The following is a 21,763-nucleotide window of genomic DNA, read 5'->3' on the forward strand; positions in this document are numbered from 1 at the left end:
TGAATGTTGAGCTTTAAGCCAACTTTTTCGCTCTCCTTTTTCACTTTCAAGAGGCTTTTCAGTTCCTCTTCACTTTCTGCCATAAGGGTGGTGTCATCTGCATATCTGAGGTTATTCATATTTCTCCCAGCAATCTTGATTCCAGCTTGTGTTTCTTCCAGTCCAGCGTTTCTCATAATGTACTCTGCATAGAAGTTAAATAAGCAGGGTGACAATATACAGCCTTGACGGACTCCTTTTCCTATTTGGAACCAGTCTGTTGTTCCATGTCCAGTTCTAACTGTTGCTTCCTGACCTGCATACAGATTTCTCAAGAGGCAGGTCAGGTGCTCTGGTATTCCCATCTCTCTCAGAATTTTCCACAGTTTATTGTGATCCACACAGTCAAAGGCTTTGGCATAGTCAAGAAAGTAGAAATAGATGTTTTTCTGAAACTCTCTTGCTTTTTCCATGATCCAGCAGATGTTGGCAATTTGATCTCTGGTTCCTCTGCCTTTTCTAAAACCAGCTTGAACACCAGGAAGTTCACAGTTCACGTATTGCTAAAGTCTGGCTTGGAGAATTTTGAGCATTACTTTACTAGCATGTGAGATGAGTGCAATTGTGCGGTAGTTTGAGCATTCTTTGGCATTGCCTTTCTTTGGAATTGGAATGAAAACTGACCTTTTCCAGTCCTGTGGCCACTGCTGAGTTTTCCGAATTTGCTGGCGTATTGAGTGCAGCACTTTCACAGCATCATTTTTCAGGATTTGAAGCAGCTCAACTGGAATGCCATCACCCCCACTAGCTTTGTTCGTAGTGATGCTTTCTAAGGCCCACTTGACTTCACATTCCAAGATGTCTGGCTCTAGATTAGTGATCATATCATCATGATTATCTAGGTCGTGAAGATCTTTTTTGTACAGTTCTTCTGTGTATTCTTGCCACCTCTTCTTAATATCTTCTGCCTCTGTTAGGTTCAGACCTTTTCTGTCCTTTATCGAGCCCATCTTTGCATGAAATGTTCCCTTGGTATCTCTAAGTTTCTTGAAGAGATCTCTAGCCTTTCCCATTCTGTTGTTTTCCTCTATTTCTTTGCATTGATCACTGAAGAAGGCTTTCTTATGTCTTCTTGCTATTCTTTGGAACTCTGCATTCAGATGCTTATATCTTTCCTTTTCTCCTTTGCTTTTCACCTCTCTTCTTTTCACAGCTATTTGTAAGGCCTCCCCACACAGCCATTTTGCTTTTTTGCATTTCTTTTCTATGGGGATGGTCTTGATCCCTGTTTCCTGTACAATGTCATGTACCTCATTCCATAGTTCATATCTTAGCTATCATGAATAATGCTGCTGAAGTTAACATGGGAATGAAAGTACCTCTTTGAGATCTTGACTTCAGTTCTTTGAATGTATATGCAAAAATGAGATTGTTGGATCAATAGTGGTTCTATTTTTAATTTTTTAAGGAACCACCACTGTACTCTTTTCCATGGATGCTGCATTGTTTTATATTCCCACCAACCATTACAAGGGCTTGAATTTTTGCATATCTTTGTCAACAATTGTTGTCTTTTGCATTTTTTAAATAACTGTTATCCTAATAGATATGAGGTTGTATCTCATTGTCATTTTTATTTGAATTTCCTAATAGCATATTTTCATCTACCTGTTGGTCATTTGTATATCTTCTTTGGAGAAACATCTGTTCAAGTTCTTTGACAATTTTTAAATCAGGTTATTGGGGAATTTTTTCATAATAAGTTGTAGGATTTCCTTATATATTTTGGAAATTAATCCCTTATTAGATATACAGTTTGAAAATATCTTCTCCCATTCTGTAGGATGACTTTTCACTTTATTGATGGTTTCCTTTGCTATGTAGAAGATTTTTATAATTCCTGTAGGAGTTTGATGTAGTCCCACTTGTCTATTTTTGCTTTTGTTGCTTGTGCTTTTGGTATCATAGCCAAGAAATCATTGCCTAGGCAAACGTCAAGAATATTTTCCCCTGTGTTTTTTTCTAGGAGTTTTACAGTTTCAAGTCTCATGATTAAGCCTTCAACCCATTTGAGTTGATTTTTATGTATGATGTAAGGTAGGGATTCAATTTCATTTTTTGGCATGGGGATATTCAATTTTCAAAAAATCACCTGTTGAAGGGACTACATATTCCCCACTGTGTATTCATGACACCTTGTCAAATATCAGCTGACCATACGTTCATGGCTATTTCTGGGCTATCTATTCTGTTCCACTGGCCTACAGATCTGTCTTTATGGGAGTACCATGATGTTTTAATTCCTATGGCTTAGTAATATATTTTGAAATCAGGAAGTGACATCTTCAGCCTCATTCTTTCTCTCAAGATTGCTTTAGCAATTCTGTGTCAACAAAATTCAACAACTTTTCATGGTAAAAATGCTCAAAAATTTAGAGATTACTTCAACATAATAAAGGCTGCATATGACAAGCCCACAGCTAATATCTTACTCAACTGTGAGAATGTTAAAGCTTTTTCTCCAAGATTAGAAATGAGACAAGAATGCCTGCTCTTGCCCCTTCTTTTCAACATAATGTTGAAAGTCCATGTCACAGCAATTGGACAACAAAAAGAAATAAAATCCATCTTTGTCACTTTCTGTATGTCTAGTCAAGTCTTTAATCTCTCTAAGCCCGTGACCAATGTGGAGCCTAAGAAGGCGGAGTAGCAGGACTTGCACTCCTGTGATAACTTCTCCTGTGATAACTCCAAAATTAAAACTCACTGCTGAACATCCATCGACAGGGGAAAGTTGGATCCCACTAAGAAGATAGCCCACGTCCAAGGATAAAGGAAAAGCCCCACCAAGATGGAAGGAGGGGTGAAATCACATTGAAAATCAAACCTCATATGCACCAGAGATGCTCAGAGGGGAGGGCTTAAACAAAACCTTGTGTGCACCAGGACCCAAAGACCCCACAGAGACTGAGCCAGAATTGTGTTTGCGCGTCTCCTGTGGAAGTACAGGTCAGCAGTGGCTTGATGCAGTGGCAAGGGCTCTAGGTGCAGGAGACCTGGTCACACACCGTGTGGCATAAGCCCTCTTGGAGGAGGTCACCATTAACCCCACCATAGAGCTACCAAGCAGACAGCCCACAAACTACAGAACAATTATACCAAAGAAATTCTCTCACTGTTAAGAAAGTTATAAGACCCACAACAGATTTCCCAACTTGGGGATCTGGCAAAGGGACTGAGAACCCCTAGGGAATTTGACTTTGGAGGTCAGTGGGATTTGATTACAGAATTTATACAAGACTGGGGAATCAGACTCTTGGAGGGCCCAAAGAAAACCTTGTGCACACCAGGGCCCAGGAGGAAGGAGCAGTGACCCTACAAGAGATTGAGCCAGACTTGCCTGTGAGTGTCTCTGGCATGGGTCGGTGGTGGTCTGCTGCAGGGTTGGGGCACTGAGTGTGGCAGTGCATGTACAGGGGCTTTTGAAGGAGGTTGCCATTATCTTCATTATTTCCACCATAGTTTGGTCTCAGGTCAAACAACAGGACGGGAACACAGCCCCACCCATCAACAGAAAATTGGAGTAAAGATTTACTGAGCATGGCCCTGCCCTTCAGAACAAGACTTTTTCCCCTACAGTCAGTCTCTCCCAAAAGGATGCTCTCTCAACAGGAACAGAATGATCTCTGTTCATTTCCAAGGCGAGCCATTCAATATCACAGTAATCCAAGTCTATGCCCATCAGTAATGATGATGGTTCTATGAAGACCTACAAGACCTTCTATAAATAATACCCCCAAAAGATGTCTGTTTCATCATAAAAGACTGGAATGCAAAAGTAGGAAGCCAAGAGATACCTGGAGTAAAAGGCAAATTTGGTTTTGGAATAAAAAATAAACCAGGGCAAAGCCTAACAGTTTTGCCATGAGAACACACTGGTCATAGCAAACACCCTCTTCCAACAACACAAGAGAAGATTCTACACAAGGACCTCACCAGATGGTCAATACTGAAATCAGTTTGCAGCCAAACATGAAGAAGCTCTATACAGTCAGTAAAAACAAGACCAGGAGCTGACTGTGGCTCAGATCATTAACTCCTTATTGTAAAATTCAGACTTAACTTGAAGGAAGTAGAGAAAACAACTAAATCATTCAGATATGATATAAATCAAATCCCTTATGATTATACAGTGGAAATGACAAATAGATTCAAGGAATTATATCTAATAGAGTGCCTGCAGAACTATATATAGATGGAGGGTTGTGGCATTGTACAGGAGGCAGTGATCAAGATCATCCCCAAGAAAAAGAAATGAAAAAAGCAAAATGGTTGTCTGAGGAGGCCTTACAAATAGCTGAGAAAAGAAGAGAAGGTAACGGCAAAGGACAAAAGGAAAGATATATCCATTTGAATGCAGAATTCCAAAGAATAGCAAGGATATATAAGAAAGCCTTCGTAGGTGATCAATGCAAAGAAATAGAGGAAAACAATAGACTGGGAAACACTAGAGATCTCTTCAAGAAAATTAGAGATACAAAGGGAATATTTCATGCAAAGATGGGCACGATAAAGGAAAGAAATGGTATGGACCTAACAAAAGTAGACGACATTAAGAAGAGGTGGCAAGAATACACAGAAGAACTACACAAAAAAGATCATGACCCAGATAGCTGCGATGGTGTGATCACTCACCTAGAGCCAGACATTCTGGAATGCAAAGTCAAGTGGACCTTAGGAAGCATCACTACAGAAAAAGCTAGTGAAGGTGATGGAATTCCAATTGAGCTATTTCAAATCCTAAAAGGTGATGCTGGTAATGTGCTGCACTTAATATGCCAGCAAATTTGGAAAACTCAGCAGTGGCCCCAGGACTGGAAAAGGTCAGTTTTCATCCTAATCCCAAGAAAAGTAATGCCGAAGAATGTTCAAACTACTGCGCAATTGCACTTATCTCACAGGCTAACAAAGTAATGCTCAAAATTCTCCAAGCTAGGCTTCAACAGTACATCAACTGTGAACTTCCAGATATTCAAGCTGGTTTTAGAAAAGGCAGAGGAATCAGAGGTCAAATTGCCAACATTTGTTGGATCATCGAAAAAATAAGAGAATACCAAAAAACAAACGTTTTATTGATTACACCAAAGCCTTTGACTGTGTAGATCACAAAAAAACTCTGGGAAATTTTTCAAGACATGGGAATACCAGACCACCTTACCTGCCTCCTGAGAAATCTATATGCAGGTCAAGAAGCAACAGTTAGAACCAGACATGGAACAATAGACTGGTTCCAAATTGGGAAAGATGTACATCAAGGTTGTATATTGTCACCCTGCTTATTTAACTTATATGCAGAGTACATCATGTGAAATGTCAGGCTGGGTGAAGCACAAGCTGGAATCAAGATTGTGGGGAGAAATACAAATAACCTCAGATATGCAGATGACACCACCCCTATGGCAGAAAGCGAAGAGGGACCTAAAGAGCCTCCTGATGAAAGTGAAAGAGAAGAGTGGGAAAGCTGGCTTAAAACTCAGCTTTCAAAAAACTAAGATCATGGCATCCAGTCCCATCACTTCATGGCAAATAGATGGAGAAACAATGGAAACAGTGAGATATTTTATTTTTGGAGCCTCCAAAATCACCACAGATGGTGACTGCAGCCACGAAATTAAAAGGCACTTGCTCATTGAAAGAAAGGCTATGACCAACCTAGTCAACATATTAAAAAGTGGAAACATTACTTTGCTGACAAAGGTCCATCTAGTTGAAGCTATGGTTTTTCCAGTAGTCATGTATAGATGTGAGAGTTGGACTATAAAGAAGGCTGAGCACTGAAGAACTGATGGTTTTGAACTGTGGTGTTGGAGAAAACTCTTGGGAGTCCCTTGGACTGCAAGGAGGTCCAACCAGTCCATCCTAAAGGAAATCAGTCCTGAATATTCTTTGGAAGGACTGATGCTGAAGCTGAAACTCCAATACTTTGGTCACTGATATGAAGAACTGACTCCTTGAAAAGACCCTGATGCTGGGAAAGATTGAAGGCAGGAGGAGAATGGGACAACAGAGGATGAGATGGTTGGATGGCATCACCAACTTGATGCATGTGAATTTGAGCAAGCTCTGAGTAGTTAGTAATGGACAGGGAAGCCTGGTGTGCTGCAGTCCATGGGGTCACAAAGAGTCAGACACAACTGAGCGACTGAACTGAACTGAACTGAACCGTGTGACTAATATCTGTAAATTATAACAATAATATTGTCACTTCAAGATTATTGTACAGGATTAGAGACCATAAAAACAAATTGCTTGGGTTCATATGAAATGATCAGTTAGAGCAGTTGAACTTCTTTTCATTCAAAGATTACCTATTGTTAGCTGTGTAGTCTTAGAAAACTTACTCTACCTATCTGTGCCTTGGTTTCCTCATCTGTAAAATGGGCATAATGATAAATTGTTCTGGGTTATACATGAATCTGGGTAAAGTATTCAGGACAGTTTCTGGCACATAGTAAGCACTATATGTGTTGTAACTATTGTAATTTGATATTTTGTGATCAGGTGGAAATTAGGTAGGTAGGATACCTGGACTTCATCTCCATCCTGTACTAGATGAACTCGTAGGAGTCACTTCCCTTCTCTTTCACTAATTTCCTTCTCTGTAAACAAGGCCATCTATCAAGCTTAGACATTTTAAGATGATAAACTCCACTGTGAGCTTAAGAACTTGAGAAGGCCTCCTGGCTTGTAGATGGTTTTGAGCTGCTTCTTTCTCATCAGTCTGTCAAGGCTTCCTCATTGATTTACACCAAGAACCCTGCCTCTGTCTCAGCTTTTCTGCAGAGCAGTTGATCTGTTTACTCTTCACCAAGATGCATTCCTCTGCCAGTTGCATCAGAGCTGTCATATAAGCCAGCTTCATGGCAGGGAGAGAGAGGAAAATAGTGTTTTTGTATTTATGCCTCACTGTGTCTTCCTTCCTCTGGGATCCCTTCTGAAAAAGGTCAAAACAGAATTCTGCAACTGCTGTGATGAGAAATGACACTGATTGAAGAAGCAGAGCCCAAGTAAGCAGTCATGCCCACCCAAGGAGGCGGGGCCTGGAGCCCTGCTGGGCCTGACTCATCCTCCACCCCAGGGGGGCTCTGCCCCTAAAGAGAGCAAACGTCTTGAAAGTTATGGCAGCAGGTGGAAGAAGGGCAGTAACTAATGGAAGCATGATGGAAAACCTAAAAGAGGGCACAGAAGAAGTGATAGTTTTGCTTCAGATTCAGTGACAAACCAAAATATTATATACATTCCCTCTTGCTTTCCCTATATTCTTTTTTTGATTGGAGTATAATTGCTTTACAATGATGTGTTAGTTTCTGCTGTACAACAAAGTGAAATCAGCCATCAGTTCAGTTCAGTTCAGTCGCTCAGTCGTGTCCGACTCTTTGCAACCCCATAAATTGCAACACGCCAGGCCTCCCTGTCCATCACCAACTCCCAGAGTTCATTCAAACTCACTTCCATCAAGTCGGTGATGCCATCCAGCCATCTCATCCTCTGCAATCCCCTTCTCCTCCTGCCCTGAATCCCTCCCAGCATCAGAATCTTTTCCAATGAGTCAACTCTTCTCATGAGGTGGCCAAAGTACTGGAGTTTCAGCTTTAGCATCATTCCTTCCAAAGAACACCCAGGACTGATCTCCTTTAGAATGGACTAGTTGGATCTCCTTGGAGCCCAAGGGACTCGACAGTCTTCTCCAACACCACAGTTCAAAAATATCAGTTCTTTGGTGCTCAGCTTTCTTCACAGTCCAATTCTCACATCCATACATGACTACTGGAAAAACCATAGCCTTGACTAGACAGACCTTTGTTGGCAAAGTAATGTCTCTGCTTTTGAATATGCTATCTAGGTTGGTCATAACTTTTCTTCCAAGGAGTAAGCATCTTTTAATTTCATGGCTGCAATCAGCCATAACTATATATATATCTCCACCCTCCTGGACCTCTGCCCTCCCTATCCCACCCATCTAGGTCATCACAGAACACAAAGCTGAGGTCCCTGTGCTATATATACAGCAGCTTCCCACTAGCTATCTATTTTACACATGGTAGTATATACATATGTCAATCCTACTCTCCTGCTTTTCATGTATTTTAGGGAAGAGTTAAAAAGAAACACAGTAAGACACAAGGGAGTGTAGAAAAGTCTGCTTTCTATTCTCTTCCTCTTATTGGTTTTGACCCCTTTGCATTTTTATCTGCTTCTCCCCAAGACAGAAGACTGGGTATCTGACCATCAGACTCAGGTATCCCAGGGCTGAGTTCACTACTGGGCAAAGTTAAGAGCCTAAAAGAAAGAGCCCCAGGAACACACTTCCTTCTCTTTCTGTGTCCAAGCTGGACAAGCTTTCCTTTACTTCTGGCTACAGCTAATGACTGTGTGAGTGCCAGGGTCAGTGGGCAGGAACTGACAAAGAGAGAGAAAAACCCCTGTGATGAGTAGCTGAGATCCGTGGACAAGTGTTTGACAGTGTGCTGTTCACCATGTGCTTCCTGAATGATGTTACCCACTGGATGGATGTTGATAAATCCACTGTGACAGAAAATAAATGAGTAGGAATAAGGGAGGTGGGAGGGGGGTTCAGGACATGTACACATGCCAAAGAATTGGTGCTCTTAAACTTTAGTGTTGGAGAAGACTCTTGAGAGTCCCTTGGGCTGCAAGGAGGTCATGACATGTACACCCATGGCGGATTCATGTTGATGTATGGCAAAACCAGTACAGTATTGTAAAGTAAAAGAAAAGAAAAGAAAAAAAAAAAGAGAAAGTGAAAGTCTCTCAGTCATGTCTGACTCTTTGCAACCTCAAGGACTATACAGTCATGGAATTCTCTAGGCCAGAATACTGGAGTGGATAGCCTTTCCCTTCTCCAGGAGATCTTCCCAACCCAGGGGTTGAATCCAAGTCTCCTGAATTGCACACAGATTCTTTACCAGCTGAGTCACAAGGGAAGCTCAGGAATAAGTTTAGGGGGAGATTATGTTTTGTTTGGGGCAACATTTCATTTTAGGTCTGTTCAGTATCCCACAGGGTCAGAAAATAGATTTATACACCAAGTTTGCCAGGAAGGACTGACCAGCAGGTTCTTCATCCAAAAACAAAAGGCCAGGATGCCTCATGTACCCCAATATTCCAGGGAAAACCTCTGAGGTAAATGTCTCATTTACTCCCTTGATCTTATCTGAGGTCTGGGGTTCCTGATTGCAAATCCCTGATTTAAGATGTAGAAGTGACATTTGAAGTGCTTGAGACCCTAGTCCAACCTCCTCACTAGAAAATATGGAGAGTCCCTCTTTATCTAAGAGCATGTGACCAAGCAGAGGGGTGGCTACTGATTTAACCTGCATTGTGTTACTTGGGAGCCCAGAAAGTAGCATTAGCACTGTTAGATGGAGCCCTCTTGTTGGAAGGTCACGTCTTAACTGTGATGTATGCATGCTTTTTAACCAATATAACTCACCTCTCTGTTTTTCACCCATTTTTTGTTTGAGTATAATTAATGACCTCACTTTTTGGCTCTCTTGCCTTCAGAAAAAAAAAAAGAAAAAGAAAATGTGATTCATATAATCAAATCATTGCTGCCACTGGAAGCTACAGGCATGAGCTCAGGCACCTGGTTCCATCTGCAAACCACAGAGGCTCTGCTGTGGGGAAAGCATTAGTGCTGGAGTCAGGATACTTACCTTCAAATCCCAGACTTTTCATTCACTACGTGGTACCTTTGGCTAGTCACGTATCTCCTTTTGGTCTTACTGAACTTATCTGAAAAATGGCCAAATTATTAGTCACTGTTGCAGAACAGGGCTTCTAGGAGATTATGACCAAAATGCTAAGTAAAGCCAGTGGAAACCAAAGGTGTACCTCATCCCACAGGCTGCGATCCTAGACTTTTGACCCGGAAAGTTTTCGTTGCCTTCAGCTGCTGTGGACACATTCTTAAGTTTAAAAAAAATTACTTCTTTTCTGTTGCAGTGCATAGTATGGGACTGGGACTCCAATGGCAAACATGACTTCATTGGAGAATTCACTTCAACCTTCAAGGAGATGAGAGGAGCAATGGAAGGCAAACAGGTATGTGGTGAGCCCCCTGTGGTATTTCTCCCAGACTCGCCTGTCACGATGCCTCGTTAGCACCCAGACAGAGCAGCTAGAGGTGAAATATTAGTGTAGAATTAAATGAGGCCAGGAGGGAGCATGGAGGGATCCATAACCCAGGTTCTAGTGCCAACCCCAGTCTACAGCAATTAGTGTGACTTTGGACAGGACCCTGCCCAGTATGATACCATTCCTCCACTGGCAAAGTGAAGGAGTCAAATAAGGATGGTTCAAATTTTCTTTAGCTGTGTAGCCCTGGACAAGTGACTTAGTTCCTCTGTGCCTCAGCTTTCTCACTTAAAAAAAAAAAAAAAAGTTGATAACGGTACCTACCTGTGAAGACTAAATGAGATAATTCATGATTCATACTTGGCAGGGTGTCTTCACTTACAAAATATGTACTATTGTTATTATCTAGTAGCAGTACTCTTTCCAGCTCTACATTTCCATAACCTGATAGCATTAACTACACACTTAATGCTTTGGACAAACTGATTCCTTCAAGTTTGAATTTTGGGTACCAGATTTTCAGTTAGTCTCACCATTTCATTCTTGATACCAAGACATAAATCTGAACACTACCAAAAACCACAGGGGCACATAGGGATTTCATTGCATCATGCAGAAGCCTGCCCCTTCTCTGTGTATCTTTCAGGCAACTGTACTTTGATAGATACATACATGCATCTGTTATTCAGTTGCTGTCTTCTGGACCCTGACCATGTAACTTCTGCTCTGACCTGTTCAGGGTTCACCTGCCCAACTTCAGCTGCAGAACCTGAATCTCTTTGAGAGCTTTTTCTGGCCGCTGAATCCTACTCTGCACCTGCCAACAGCAGGCTGAATATGTCAGGGAAGATGTACATATTTCAGACAGCTGCCCTCAAAAAATAGCTAGTGGTAAGCAGGATATAACACCCAATCTCTATTGCCCTTCAGGCAGCAGAACTCTGAGGTGTGCTCTGAGCAGCTGCCCACAGCTCACCAGCAGGGACTGGCCTGGCTGACAATGGAGTCCCTGACTTGATCACACGCCCCTTCTTGGCTGCTTCCCTCTCCCAGTTCCCCACTCTTCTACTCTCGTTTCCTGGAAATACCTACTAGATGAATTGTTGTTCTTGTCGTTGTGCAGTTGCTAAGTCATGTGTGACTCTTTGTGACCCCATTGACTGCAGCACACCAGGCAACTCTGTCTTCCACTATCTCCTGGAGTTTGCTCAAATTCATGTCTATTGAGTCAGTGATGCTATCTAACCATCTCATCTTCTGCCACCACTTTCTCCTTTTGCCCTCTTTCCCAGCATCTTTCCCAGTATCCAGTCTTTTCCAGTGAGTCAGCTCTTCATATCAAGTGGCCAAAGTACTGAAGCTTCAGCACCAGTCTTTCCTATGAATATTCAGGGTTGATTTCCTTTAGGATTGACTGGCTGGATCTCCTTGTGGTCCAAGAAACTCAAGAGTCTTCTCCAATACCACAAATCAAAAGCATCTATTCTTCAGGGCTCGACCCCTTCTTTATGGTCCAGCTCTCACATCCATTTATGACTACTGGATAAACCATAGTTTTGACTATATTGACCTTTGTTGGCAAAATGATGTTTCTCCTTTTTAATACACAGTCTAGGTTTGTCATAACTTTCCTTACAAGGAGCATCTTTTAATTCCATGGGTACAGTCACCATCCACAGTGATTTTGGAGACCAAGAAAATAAAATCTGTCATTGTCTCTACTTTTCTCCCTTCTATTTGCCATGAACTGATGAGACCAAATGCCATGATCTTCATTTTTTGAATGCTGAGTTCTAAACCAGCTTTTTCACTCTCCTCTTTCACCTTCACCAAGAGGCTCTTTAGTTCCTCTTCACTTTTGGTCACTAGAGTGGTATCATCTGCATATCTTAGGTTGTTGATATTTCTCCTGGTAATCTTGATTACAGCTTGTAATTCATCTAGCCCAGCATTTCACATGATGTACTCTGCATCTAAGTGAAATAAGCAGGGTGACAATATACAGCCTTGTCATACTCCCTTCCCAGTTTTGAACCAGTCCATTGTTCCACGTCCTGTTCGAACTGTGCTTCTTGACCCACACACAGGTTTCTCAGGAGACAGGTAAAGTGGTCTGGTTCTCCTATCTCTTTAAGAACTTCCATAGTTTGTTGTGATTCACACAGTCAAAGGCTTTAGCACAGTCAATGAAACAGAAGTAGCTGTTTTTCTGGAACTCCCTTGCTTTCCCCATGATCCAATGAATGTTGGCAATTTGATCTCTGGTTCCTCTGCTTCTTCAAAACCCTGACTATATCTGGAAATTATCAGTTCACATACTGCTGAAACCTAGCTTGAAGAATTTTGAGCACAACTTTGTTAGCATGTGAAATCAGCACAATTTTATGGTAGTTTGAATATTCTTTGGTATTGCCCTTCTTTGGGATTGGAATGAAAGCTGACCTTTTCTAGTCCTATAGCCACTGCTAAGTTTTTCCAAATTTGCTGGCATGTTGAGTGCAACACTTTAACAGCATCATCTTTTAGGATTTTAAATAGCCCAGCTACTTGAATTTAAATCTTTGCTTTAGCATTACCTTCTGGAAGAACTCAAGCCAAGATATCTGCCATCCTTACTCTGGGACCACTAGACTCATAGACCAGAAAAGAGTGATAGCAAAGACCTTTTCTGTAAGGGATAAGACTCTGTGCCTGATCTGCTCAGAATTACTGCTCAGGGAAAATGTCCCAATTCATTCTTCAAGTCTCTCCTTTCAGATATGTCAAGATTTAACCAGACTGGATGGATATCAATTAATATCCTTTAGGATCAAAGGCTTCATCAGAATCAGACCATTTGCTGAATACCTTTCTTTGGCCTGAGAAGTCAAGCACAGTTCTCCGCATAGCTTCCACAACCCGCTCCATATACTGTTGTACACCCAGCATTGCAAGAAATTTGTCAGATAGAGGCCTTCACCCATGAGCAGGCTTTCTGAGTTTCAGGACTATAATTAAAACCAACAGTAAGCTATAAAGAAAGTGACTCCCCAGATAACTAGGAACTTATCCAGAGATGTTGTTTGTTCTTTGAATGCACAGGACAAGGCCCCTTTGAGTTAATAAATTAATGACAGTTATCCACATCACCCTCTAGAGTTTTAAAGAGTTTTACCAAGTTTTGCCTTGTTCTCCTGTACAAAGAGAAATAACAGACCAATAAACATGGGAAACATTACAGCTTTAGAATGCTGGGAACATATTAAAAGTAAGATTATAGCATACATCACAACTGAAGCATACTGAAGTCTGATGCTTTAAAACAAACAAGAAAGAGTCTTTAAGTGCCTCTGAGGAAATGGATCATATGTTCTTGTTCAGGCATTAAGATGTATCCAGATCTCTGCAGCCCCATGGACTGCAGCATGCCAGGCTTCCCAGTCTTTCACTATCTCCCTGAGTTTGCTCAAATTCATGTCCATTTAGTCAGTGATGCTATCAAACCATCTCATCTTCTGTCATTCCCTTTTCCTCCTGACCTCCATCTGCCCCAGTATCAGAGTGTTTTCCAAGGAGTTGACTCTCCACATCAGGTGGCTAAAGTATTGGAGATATAGCTTCAGTATCAGTCCTTCAAATGAATATTCAGGGTTGATTTCCCTCAGGATAGACTGGTTTGACCTCCTTGCTGCCCAAGGGACTCTGAGAAGACTTTTCCAACACCACAATTGGAAAACAGCAATTCTTCAGCACTCAGCCCCTTCTCTATGGTCCAACTCTCACATCTTTACGTGACTACTGGAAAAACTATAGCTTTGACTATGTGGACCCTGTTGGCAAAGTGATGTCTCTCCTTTTTTAATACGCTGTCTAGGGTTGAACTGTGGTGTTAGAGAAGACTCTTGAGAGTCCCTTGGACTGCAGGAAATCAGTTCTGAATATTCTTTGGAAGGACTGATGCTGAAGCTGTACAATACGTTGGCCACCTGATGTGAAGAACTGACTCATTGAAAAAGACCCTGATGCTGGAAAAGATTGGAGACAGGAAGAGAAGGGGACGACAGAGGATGAGATAGTTGGATGGCATCATCGACTCAATGGACAGGAGTTTGAGTAGGCGCCAGGAGTTGGTAATGGACAGGGAAGCCTGGCATGCTGCAGTCCATGGGATCGCAAAGAGCTGGACATAACTGAGTGACTGAACTGAACTGAACTAGGTTTGTCATATCTTTTCTTCCAAGGAGCAAGCATCATTTAATTTCATGGCTGTAGTCATGGTGTGCACTGATTTTGGAGCCTAGAGTTAAGTTCAGTCGCTCAGTCATGTCCGACTCTGCGACCCCATGAATTACAGCACGCCAGGCCTCCCTGTCCATCACCAACTCCTGGAGGTCACTCAGACTCACGTCCATCGTGTCAGTGATGCCATCCAGCCATCTCATCCTCTGTGGACCCTTCTCCTCCTGCCTCCAATCTCTCCCAGCATCAGAGTCTTTTCCAATGAGTCAACTCTTCGCATGAGGTGGCCAAAGTACTGGAGTTTCAGCTTTAGCATCATTCCTTCCAAAGAAATCCCAGGGCTGATCTCCTTCAGAATGGACTGGCTGGATCTCCTTGCAGCCCAAGGAACTCTCAAGAGTCTTCTCCAACACCATAGTTCAAAAGCATCAATTCTTCGGCACTCTGCCTTCTTCACAGTCCAACTCTCACATCCATACATGACCACAGGAAAAACCATAGCCTTGACTAGACAGACCTTTGTTGGCAAAGTAATGTCTCTGCTTTTGAATATACTATCTAGGTTAATCATAACTTTTCTTCCAAGGAGTAAGCATCTTTTCATTTCATGGCTGCAATCACCATCTATAGTGATTTTGGAGCCCAGAAAAATAAAGTCTGACACTGTTTCCACTGTTTTCCCATCTATTTCCCATGAAGTGATGGGACCGGATGCCATGATCTTCATTTTATGAATGTTTGGCTTCAAGCCAACTTTTTCACTCTCCTCTTTCACTTTCATCAAGAGGCTTTTTAGTTCCTCTTCACTTTCTGCCATAAGGGTGGTGTCATCTGCATATCTAAGCTGACTGATACTTCTCCCGGCAATCTTGATTCCAACTTGTGTTTCTTCCAGTCCAGAGTTTCTCGTGATGTACTCTGCATAGAAGTTAAATAAGCAGGGTGAAAATGTACAGCCTTGGCGTACTCCTTTTCCTATTTGGAACCAGTCTGTTGTTCCATGTCCAGTTCTAACTGTTGCTTCCTGACCTGCATACAGATTTCTCAAGAGGCAGGTCAGGTGGTCTGGTATTCCCATCTCTTGAAGAATTTTCCACAGTTTATTGTGATCCACACATTCAAAGGCTTTGGCATAGTCAAGAAAGCAGAAATAGATGTTTTTCTGGAACTCTCTTGCTTTTTCCATGATCCAGCAGATGTTGGCAATTTGATCTCTGGTTCCTCTGCCTTTTCTAAAACCAGCTTGAACACCAGGAAGTTCACGGTTCACGTATTGCTGAAGCATGGCTTGGAGAATTTTGAGCATTACTCTACTAGCATGTGAGATGAGTGCAATTGTGCAATAGTTTGAGCATTCTTTGGCATTGCCTTTCTTTGGAATTGGAATGAAAACTGACCTTTTCCAGTTTTGTGGCCACTGCAGAGTTTTCCAAATTTGCTGGCGTATTGAGTGCCGCACTTTCACAGCATCATCTTTCAGGATTTGAAACAGCTCAACTGGAATTCCATCACCTCCACTAGCTTTGTTCGTAGTGATGCTTTCTAAGGCCCACTTGACTTCACATTCCAGGATGTCTGGCTCTAGATGAGTGATCACACTATCATGATTATCTGGGTCGTGAAGATCTTTTTTGTACAGTTCTTCTGTGTATTCTTGCCACCTCTTCTTAATATCTTCTGCTTCTGTTAGGTCCATACCATTTCTGTCCTTCATCGAGCCCATCTTTGCATGAACTATTTCCTTGGTATCTCTAATTTTCTTAAAGAGATCTCTAGTCTTTCCCATTCTGTTGTTTTCCTCTATTTCTTTGCATTGATCGCTGAGGAAGGCTTTCTTATCTCTTCTTGCTATTCTCTGGAACTCTGCATTCAGATGCTTATATCTTCCCTTTTCTCCTTTGCTTTTCACTTCTCTTCTTTTCACAGCTATTTGTAAGGCCTCCCAGACAGCCATTTTGCTTTTTTGCATTTCTTTTCCATGGGGATGGTCTTGATCCCTGTCTCCTGTACAATGTCACGAACCTCAGTCCATAGTTCATCAGGCACTCTATCTATCAGATCTAGGCCCTTAAATCTATTTCTCACTTCCACTGTATAATCTTAAGGGATTTGATTTAGGTCATACCTGAATGGTCTGGCGGTTTTCCCTACTTTCTTCAATCTGAGTCTGAATTTGGTAATAAGGAGTTCATGATCTGAGCCACTCAGCTCCTGGTCTTGTTTTTGTTGACTGTATAGAGCTTCTCCATCTTTGGCTGCAAAGAATATAATCTGATTTCGTTGTTGACCATCTGGTGATGTCCATGTGTAGAGTCTTCTCTTGTGTTGTTGGAAGAGGGTGTTTGCTATGAGCAGTGCATTTTCTTGGCAAAACTCTATTAGTCTTTCCCCTGCTTCATTCCGCATTCCAAGGCCAAATTTGCCTGTTACTCCAGGTGTTTCTTGACTTCCTACTTTTGCATTCCAGTGCCCTATAATGAAAAGGACATCTTTTTTGGGTGTTAGTTCTAAAAGGCCTTGTAGGTCTTCATAAAACCATTCAACTTCAGCTTCTTCAGAGTTACTGGTTGGGGCATAGACTTGGATTACCATGATATTGAATGTTTTGCCTTGGAGATGAACAGAGATCATTCTGTTGTTTTTGAGATTGCATCCAAGTACTGCATTTTGGACTCTTTTGTTGACCATGATGGCTACTCCATTTCTTCTAAGGGATTCCTGCCCGCAGTAGTAGGTATAATGGTCATCTGAGTTAAATTCACCCATTCCAGTCCATTTTAGTTCACTGATTCCTAGAATGTCGATGTTCACTCTTGCCATCTCTTGTTTGACCACTTTCAATTTGCCTTGATTCATGGACCTGACATTCCAGGTTCCTATGCAATATTGCTCTTTACAGCATCAGATCTTGCTTCTATCACCAGTCACATCCACAGCTGGGTATTGTTTTTGCTTTGGCTCCATCCCTTCATTCTTTGTGGAGTTATTTCTCCACTGATCTCCAGTAGCCTATTGGGCACCTACTGACCTGGGGAGTTCCTCCTTCAGTATCCTATCATTTTGCCTTTTCATACCATTCATGGGGTTCTCAAGGCAAGAATACTGAAGTGGCTTGCCATTCCCTTCTCCAGTGGACCACATTCTGTCAGACCTCTCCACCATGACCTGCCCGTCTTGGGTTGCCCCGCGGGCATGGCCTAGGAAAAGGAAATCTGCTGATGGTTCTACACTTTTCCCCTTTTATTAGCCATGAAGTGATGAATTAGTTTTTTCAATGTTGAGTTTTAAGCCAGCTTTTCACTCTCCTCTTTCACCCTCATCCAGAGGCCCTTTAATTTCTCTTTGCTTTCTGCCATTAGAGTGGTATCATCTGCATATCCGAGGTTGTTGATATTTCTCCTGGGGATCTTGATTTCAGCTTGTGCTTCATCTAGCCCAGCAGTTTTGCATGATGTAATCTGTATATAAATTAAATAAGCAGGGTGACAGTATACAGCCTTGACATACTCCTTTCCCAATCTGGACCCTAGTACATTGTTTCATGTCCAGTTTGAATTGTTACTTCTTGAACTTCTTGACCTCCAGTTTCTCAGGAGGCAGTTAAAGGTGGTGTAGTATTCCCATTTCTTGAAGAATTTGTTGTGATTCACAGAAAAGCTTTCACCCAGTCAATAAAGCAGAAGTAGATTTTTTCTGTAATTCCCTTTTTCTGTGATCCAGTGGATTTTGGCAATTTGATCTCTGGTTCCTTTGCCTTTTCTAAATCCACCTTGTATATCTGGAAGTTCTCAGTTCATGTAGTGTTGAAGCCTAGCTTGAAGGAATTTGAGCAATACCTTGAGGATGGGAGATGAGTGCAATTATACAGTAGTTTGAACATTCTTTGGCATTGCTTTATTTAAGATTGGAATGAAAACTGAATTTTTCCAGACCTGTGGCCATTGCTGAGTTTTCTAAATTTGCTTTCATAATGAGTGCAGTACTTTAACAGCATTCAGTTTTTAGGATTTTAAATAACAGAACTGGAATTCCATCACCTCCACTAGCTTTGTTTGTAGTAATGCTTCCTAAGACCTACTTGACTTCACACTACAGGATATCTGGTCCAGGTGAGTTTCCACACTACCGTGGTTATCCAGGTCATTAAGGCCTTTTTTTGTATAGTTCTTCTGTGTATTCTTGCCACCTCTTTTAATCTCTTCTGCTTCTGTTAGTTCCTTGCCATTTCTGTCCTTTATTGTGCCCCATCCTTGCAAGAAATGTTCCCTTGGTATCTCCAATTTGCTTGAAGAGATCACTAGTCTTTCCCATTCTATAATTTTCATCTGTTACTTTGCATTATTCACTTAAGAAGTTTTCTAATGTCTCCTTGCTATTCTCTAGAACTATGCATTCAGTTGGGTATATCTTTCCCTTTCTCCTTTGCCTTTTGTTTCTCTTCTTTTCTCAGCTATTTATAAGGCCTCCTCAGACAACCATTTTGCCTTCTTGGCATTTCTTTTTCTTTGAGATGGTTTTGGTCACCACCTCCTGTACAATATTATGAAAAGCTGTCCATAGTTCTTCAGGCACTCTGTCTCCCATATCTAATCCCTTGAATCTATCTGTCTCCTCTACCAGAGTAAGACCTGGTTTTCCCCACAGTTAGGGTCTCCCATCAGGAAGCTTGCCTCTTATCCTCATCCGTCAGAAGGCACACAGAATAAGCAACAACTACAATACCACTGCCTTTGGAATGAACACAAAAATCACAGAAAGCTAACCAAAATGATCACATGGATCACAGCCTTGTGTAACTCAACGAAGCTATGAGCCAGGCCATCCAGAGCCACCCAAGATGGACAGGTCATAGTGGAGAATTCTGACAAAATGTGGTTCACTGGAGAAGAGAATGGCAAATCACGTTAGTGTTCTTGCCTCGAGAAACCCATGAATAGTATGAAAAGGCAGAAATATATGATACCTGAAGATGAGCCCCCACCCAGGTTAGTAGGTATGCTATGGGGAAGAGTGGAGAAATAGCTCCAGAAAGAATGAAGAGGCTGGGCCAAAGCAGAAACAACACTCAGTTGTGGATGTGTTACCACTAGGTTAAAGTAAAATCTAATGCAGTAAAGAATAATGCTGCATAGGCACCTGGAATGTTAGGTCCATGAACTGGACGTGGTCAAGCAGGAGATGCAAGATTGAACACTGACATCTTAGAACTAAATGAACTAAAATGGTTGGGAATGGGTGAGTTTAATTCACATGACCATTATATTGCCTACTGTGGGCAACAATTCTTTAGAAGAAATGGAGTATCCCTCACAGTCAGTGTACTCTGTGCTTAGTTGCTCAGTCATGTCTGGCTTTTTGTGACCCAATGGACCACAGCCTGCCAGGCTCCTCTGTCCTTGGGGATTCTCCAGGCAAGAATACAGGAGTGGGTGGTCATGACCTCCTCCAAGGGATCTTCCCAACCCAGGGATCGAACCCAGATCTCCCACATTGCAGGCAGATTCTTTACAGTCTGAACCACTGGGAAAGCCCAAGAATACTGGAGTGGGTAGCCTATCCCTTCTCCAGGGGATCTTCCCAACCCAGGAATCGAATCAGGGTCTCCTGCACCGCAGGCAGATTCTTTACCAGCTGAGCTACCATGGAAGCCCAATAAGAGAGTCTAAAATGCAGTACTTGGGTGCAGTCTCAAAAACAACAGAATGATCTCGGGTTTTGTTTTCAAGCAAACCATTCAACATCACAGTAATCCAAATCTATACCCCAACAACTGATGCAAAGCTGAAGTTGACAAGTTCTATGAAGACCTACAACACCTTCTAGAACTAACACTCAAAAAAGGTGTCCTTTTCATCATAAGGGATTGGAATGCAAAAGTAGGAAGTCAAGAGATACCCAGACTAACATGCAAGTTTGGCCTCAGGGTACGAAATAAAGCAGGGCAAAGGCTAACAGAGTTTTTATCAAGAGAACAGGCCAATCATAGCATACACACTTTGCCAACAACACTAGAGATGACTCTACAAATGGACATCATCGGATGGTCAATATCAAAATCAGATTGACTATATTCTTTGCAGCCAAAGGTGGAGAATCTCTATGCAGCCAGTGAAAACAAGATCTTGGAGCTAACTGTGGCTCAGATCATAAACTGCTTATTGCAAAATTCAGGCTTAAATTGAAGAAAGTAGGGAAAACCACTAGGCCATTCAGATATGACCCCAATAAAATCCCTTATGATTTCACAATGGAGGTGACAAATAGATTCAAGGGATTAGATCTGGTAGACAGAGTGCCTGAAGAACTATGGACTGTTCATAACACTGTACAGGAGTCAATGACCAAAACCATCCCCAAGAAAAAGAAATGCACAAGGGCAAAGTGGTTGTCTGAGGAGGCTTTACAAATACCTGAGGAAAGAAGAAAAGCAAAAAGCAAGGGAGAAAGGGATAGATATACCAAACTGAATTCAGAGTTGCAGAGAATAGCAAGGAAAGATAAGAAGGCCTTCTTAAATGAACAAGAACAGAAATTGGGGGAGACAATAGAATGGGAAAGACTAAAACTCTCTTCAAGAAAATTGGAGATATCAAGGGAAATTTTCATGCAGGGATGGGTATAATAAAGGACAGAAACAGCAAGAACTTAAAGAAGCAGGAGATATTAAGATGAGGTGGCAAGAATAAACAGAACTGTACAATTAAGGTCTTAATGACCCAGAAAACCATGATGTTGTGCTCCCTCTTTCTGAGCTGCATATCCTTGAGTATGAAGTCAAGAAGACATTACTACAAACAAAGCTAGTGGAGGAGATGAAATTCCATCTGAGATATTTAAAATCCTAAAAGATGATGATGTTAAAGTGCTACACTCAATATGTCAGCAAACCCAGCTGGTAAAGAATCTGCCTGCAGTGCAGGAGACCCCAGTTTTATTCCTGGGTCAGAAAATTCCCCTGGAGAAGGGATAGGCTACCCACTCCAGTACTCTCAGGCTTCCCTTGTGGCTCAGCTGGTAAAGAATCCACCTGCAATGCGGGAGACCTGGGTTTGATCCCTGGGTTGGAAGGTCCCCTAGAGGAGGGCATGGCAACCCACTCCAGTATTCTTGCCTGGAGAATCCCCATGGACAAAGGAGCCTGGCAGGCTACTGAGCATGGGGTGGTAAAGAGTAGACACCACTGAGAGACTAAGCACAGCAACACAGCACAGCAGTGGCCACAGGACTGGAAAAGGTCAGTTTTCATTCCAATCCCAAAGGGAAATGCCAAAGAATGTTCAAACTACTGTATAATTGCTTCATTTCACATGCTAACAAGGTTATGCCCTAAATCCTTCAAGCTAGGCTTCAGAAGTATGTGAACCAGATGTAGGATTTGGGTTTCCAAGAGGCAGAGGTACCAGAGATC

General features: G+C 42.0%; 1 protein-coding gene across 1 annotated transcript in view; it reads left to right on the forward strand.

Annotated features, from left to right (window-relative positions):
* Positions 1-21,763, forward strand: part of CPNE4 (copine 4) — a 624,067-nt gene that overhangs the window by 558,194 nt on the left and 44,110 nt on the right. Inside the window, exon 8 of the mRNA XM_069565947.1 lies at positions 10,006-10,104. Within this exon, the coding sequence (XP_069422048.1) occupies positions 10,006-10,104 (99 nt within the window). The remainder of the gene's footprint in view (positions 1-10,005; positions 10,105-21,763) is intronic.

This window comes from Ovis canadensis, chromosome 1, assembly GCF_042477335.2.
Source record: "Ovis canadensis isolate MfBH-ARS-UI-01 breed Bighorn chromosome 1, ARS-UI_OviCan_v2, whole genome shotgun sequence".
NCBI lineage: Eukaryota > Metazoa > Chordata > Mammalia > Artiodactyla > Bovidae > Ovis > Ovis canadensis.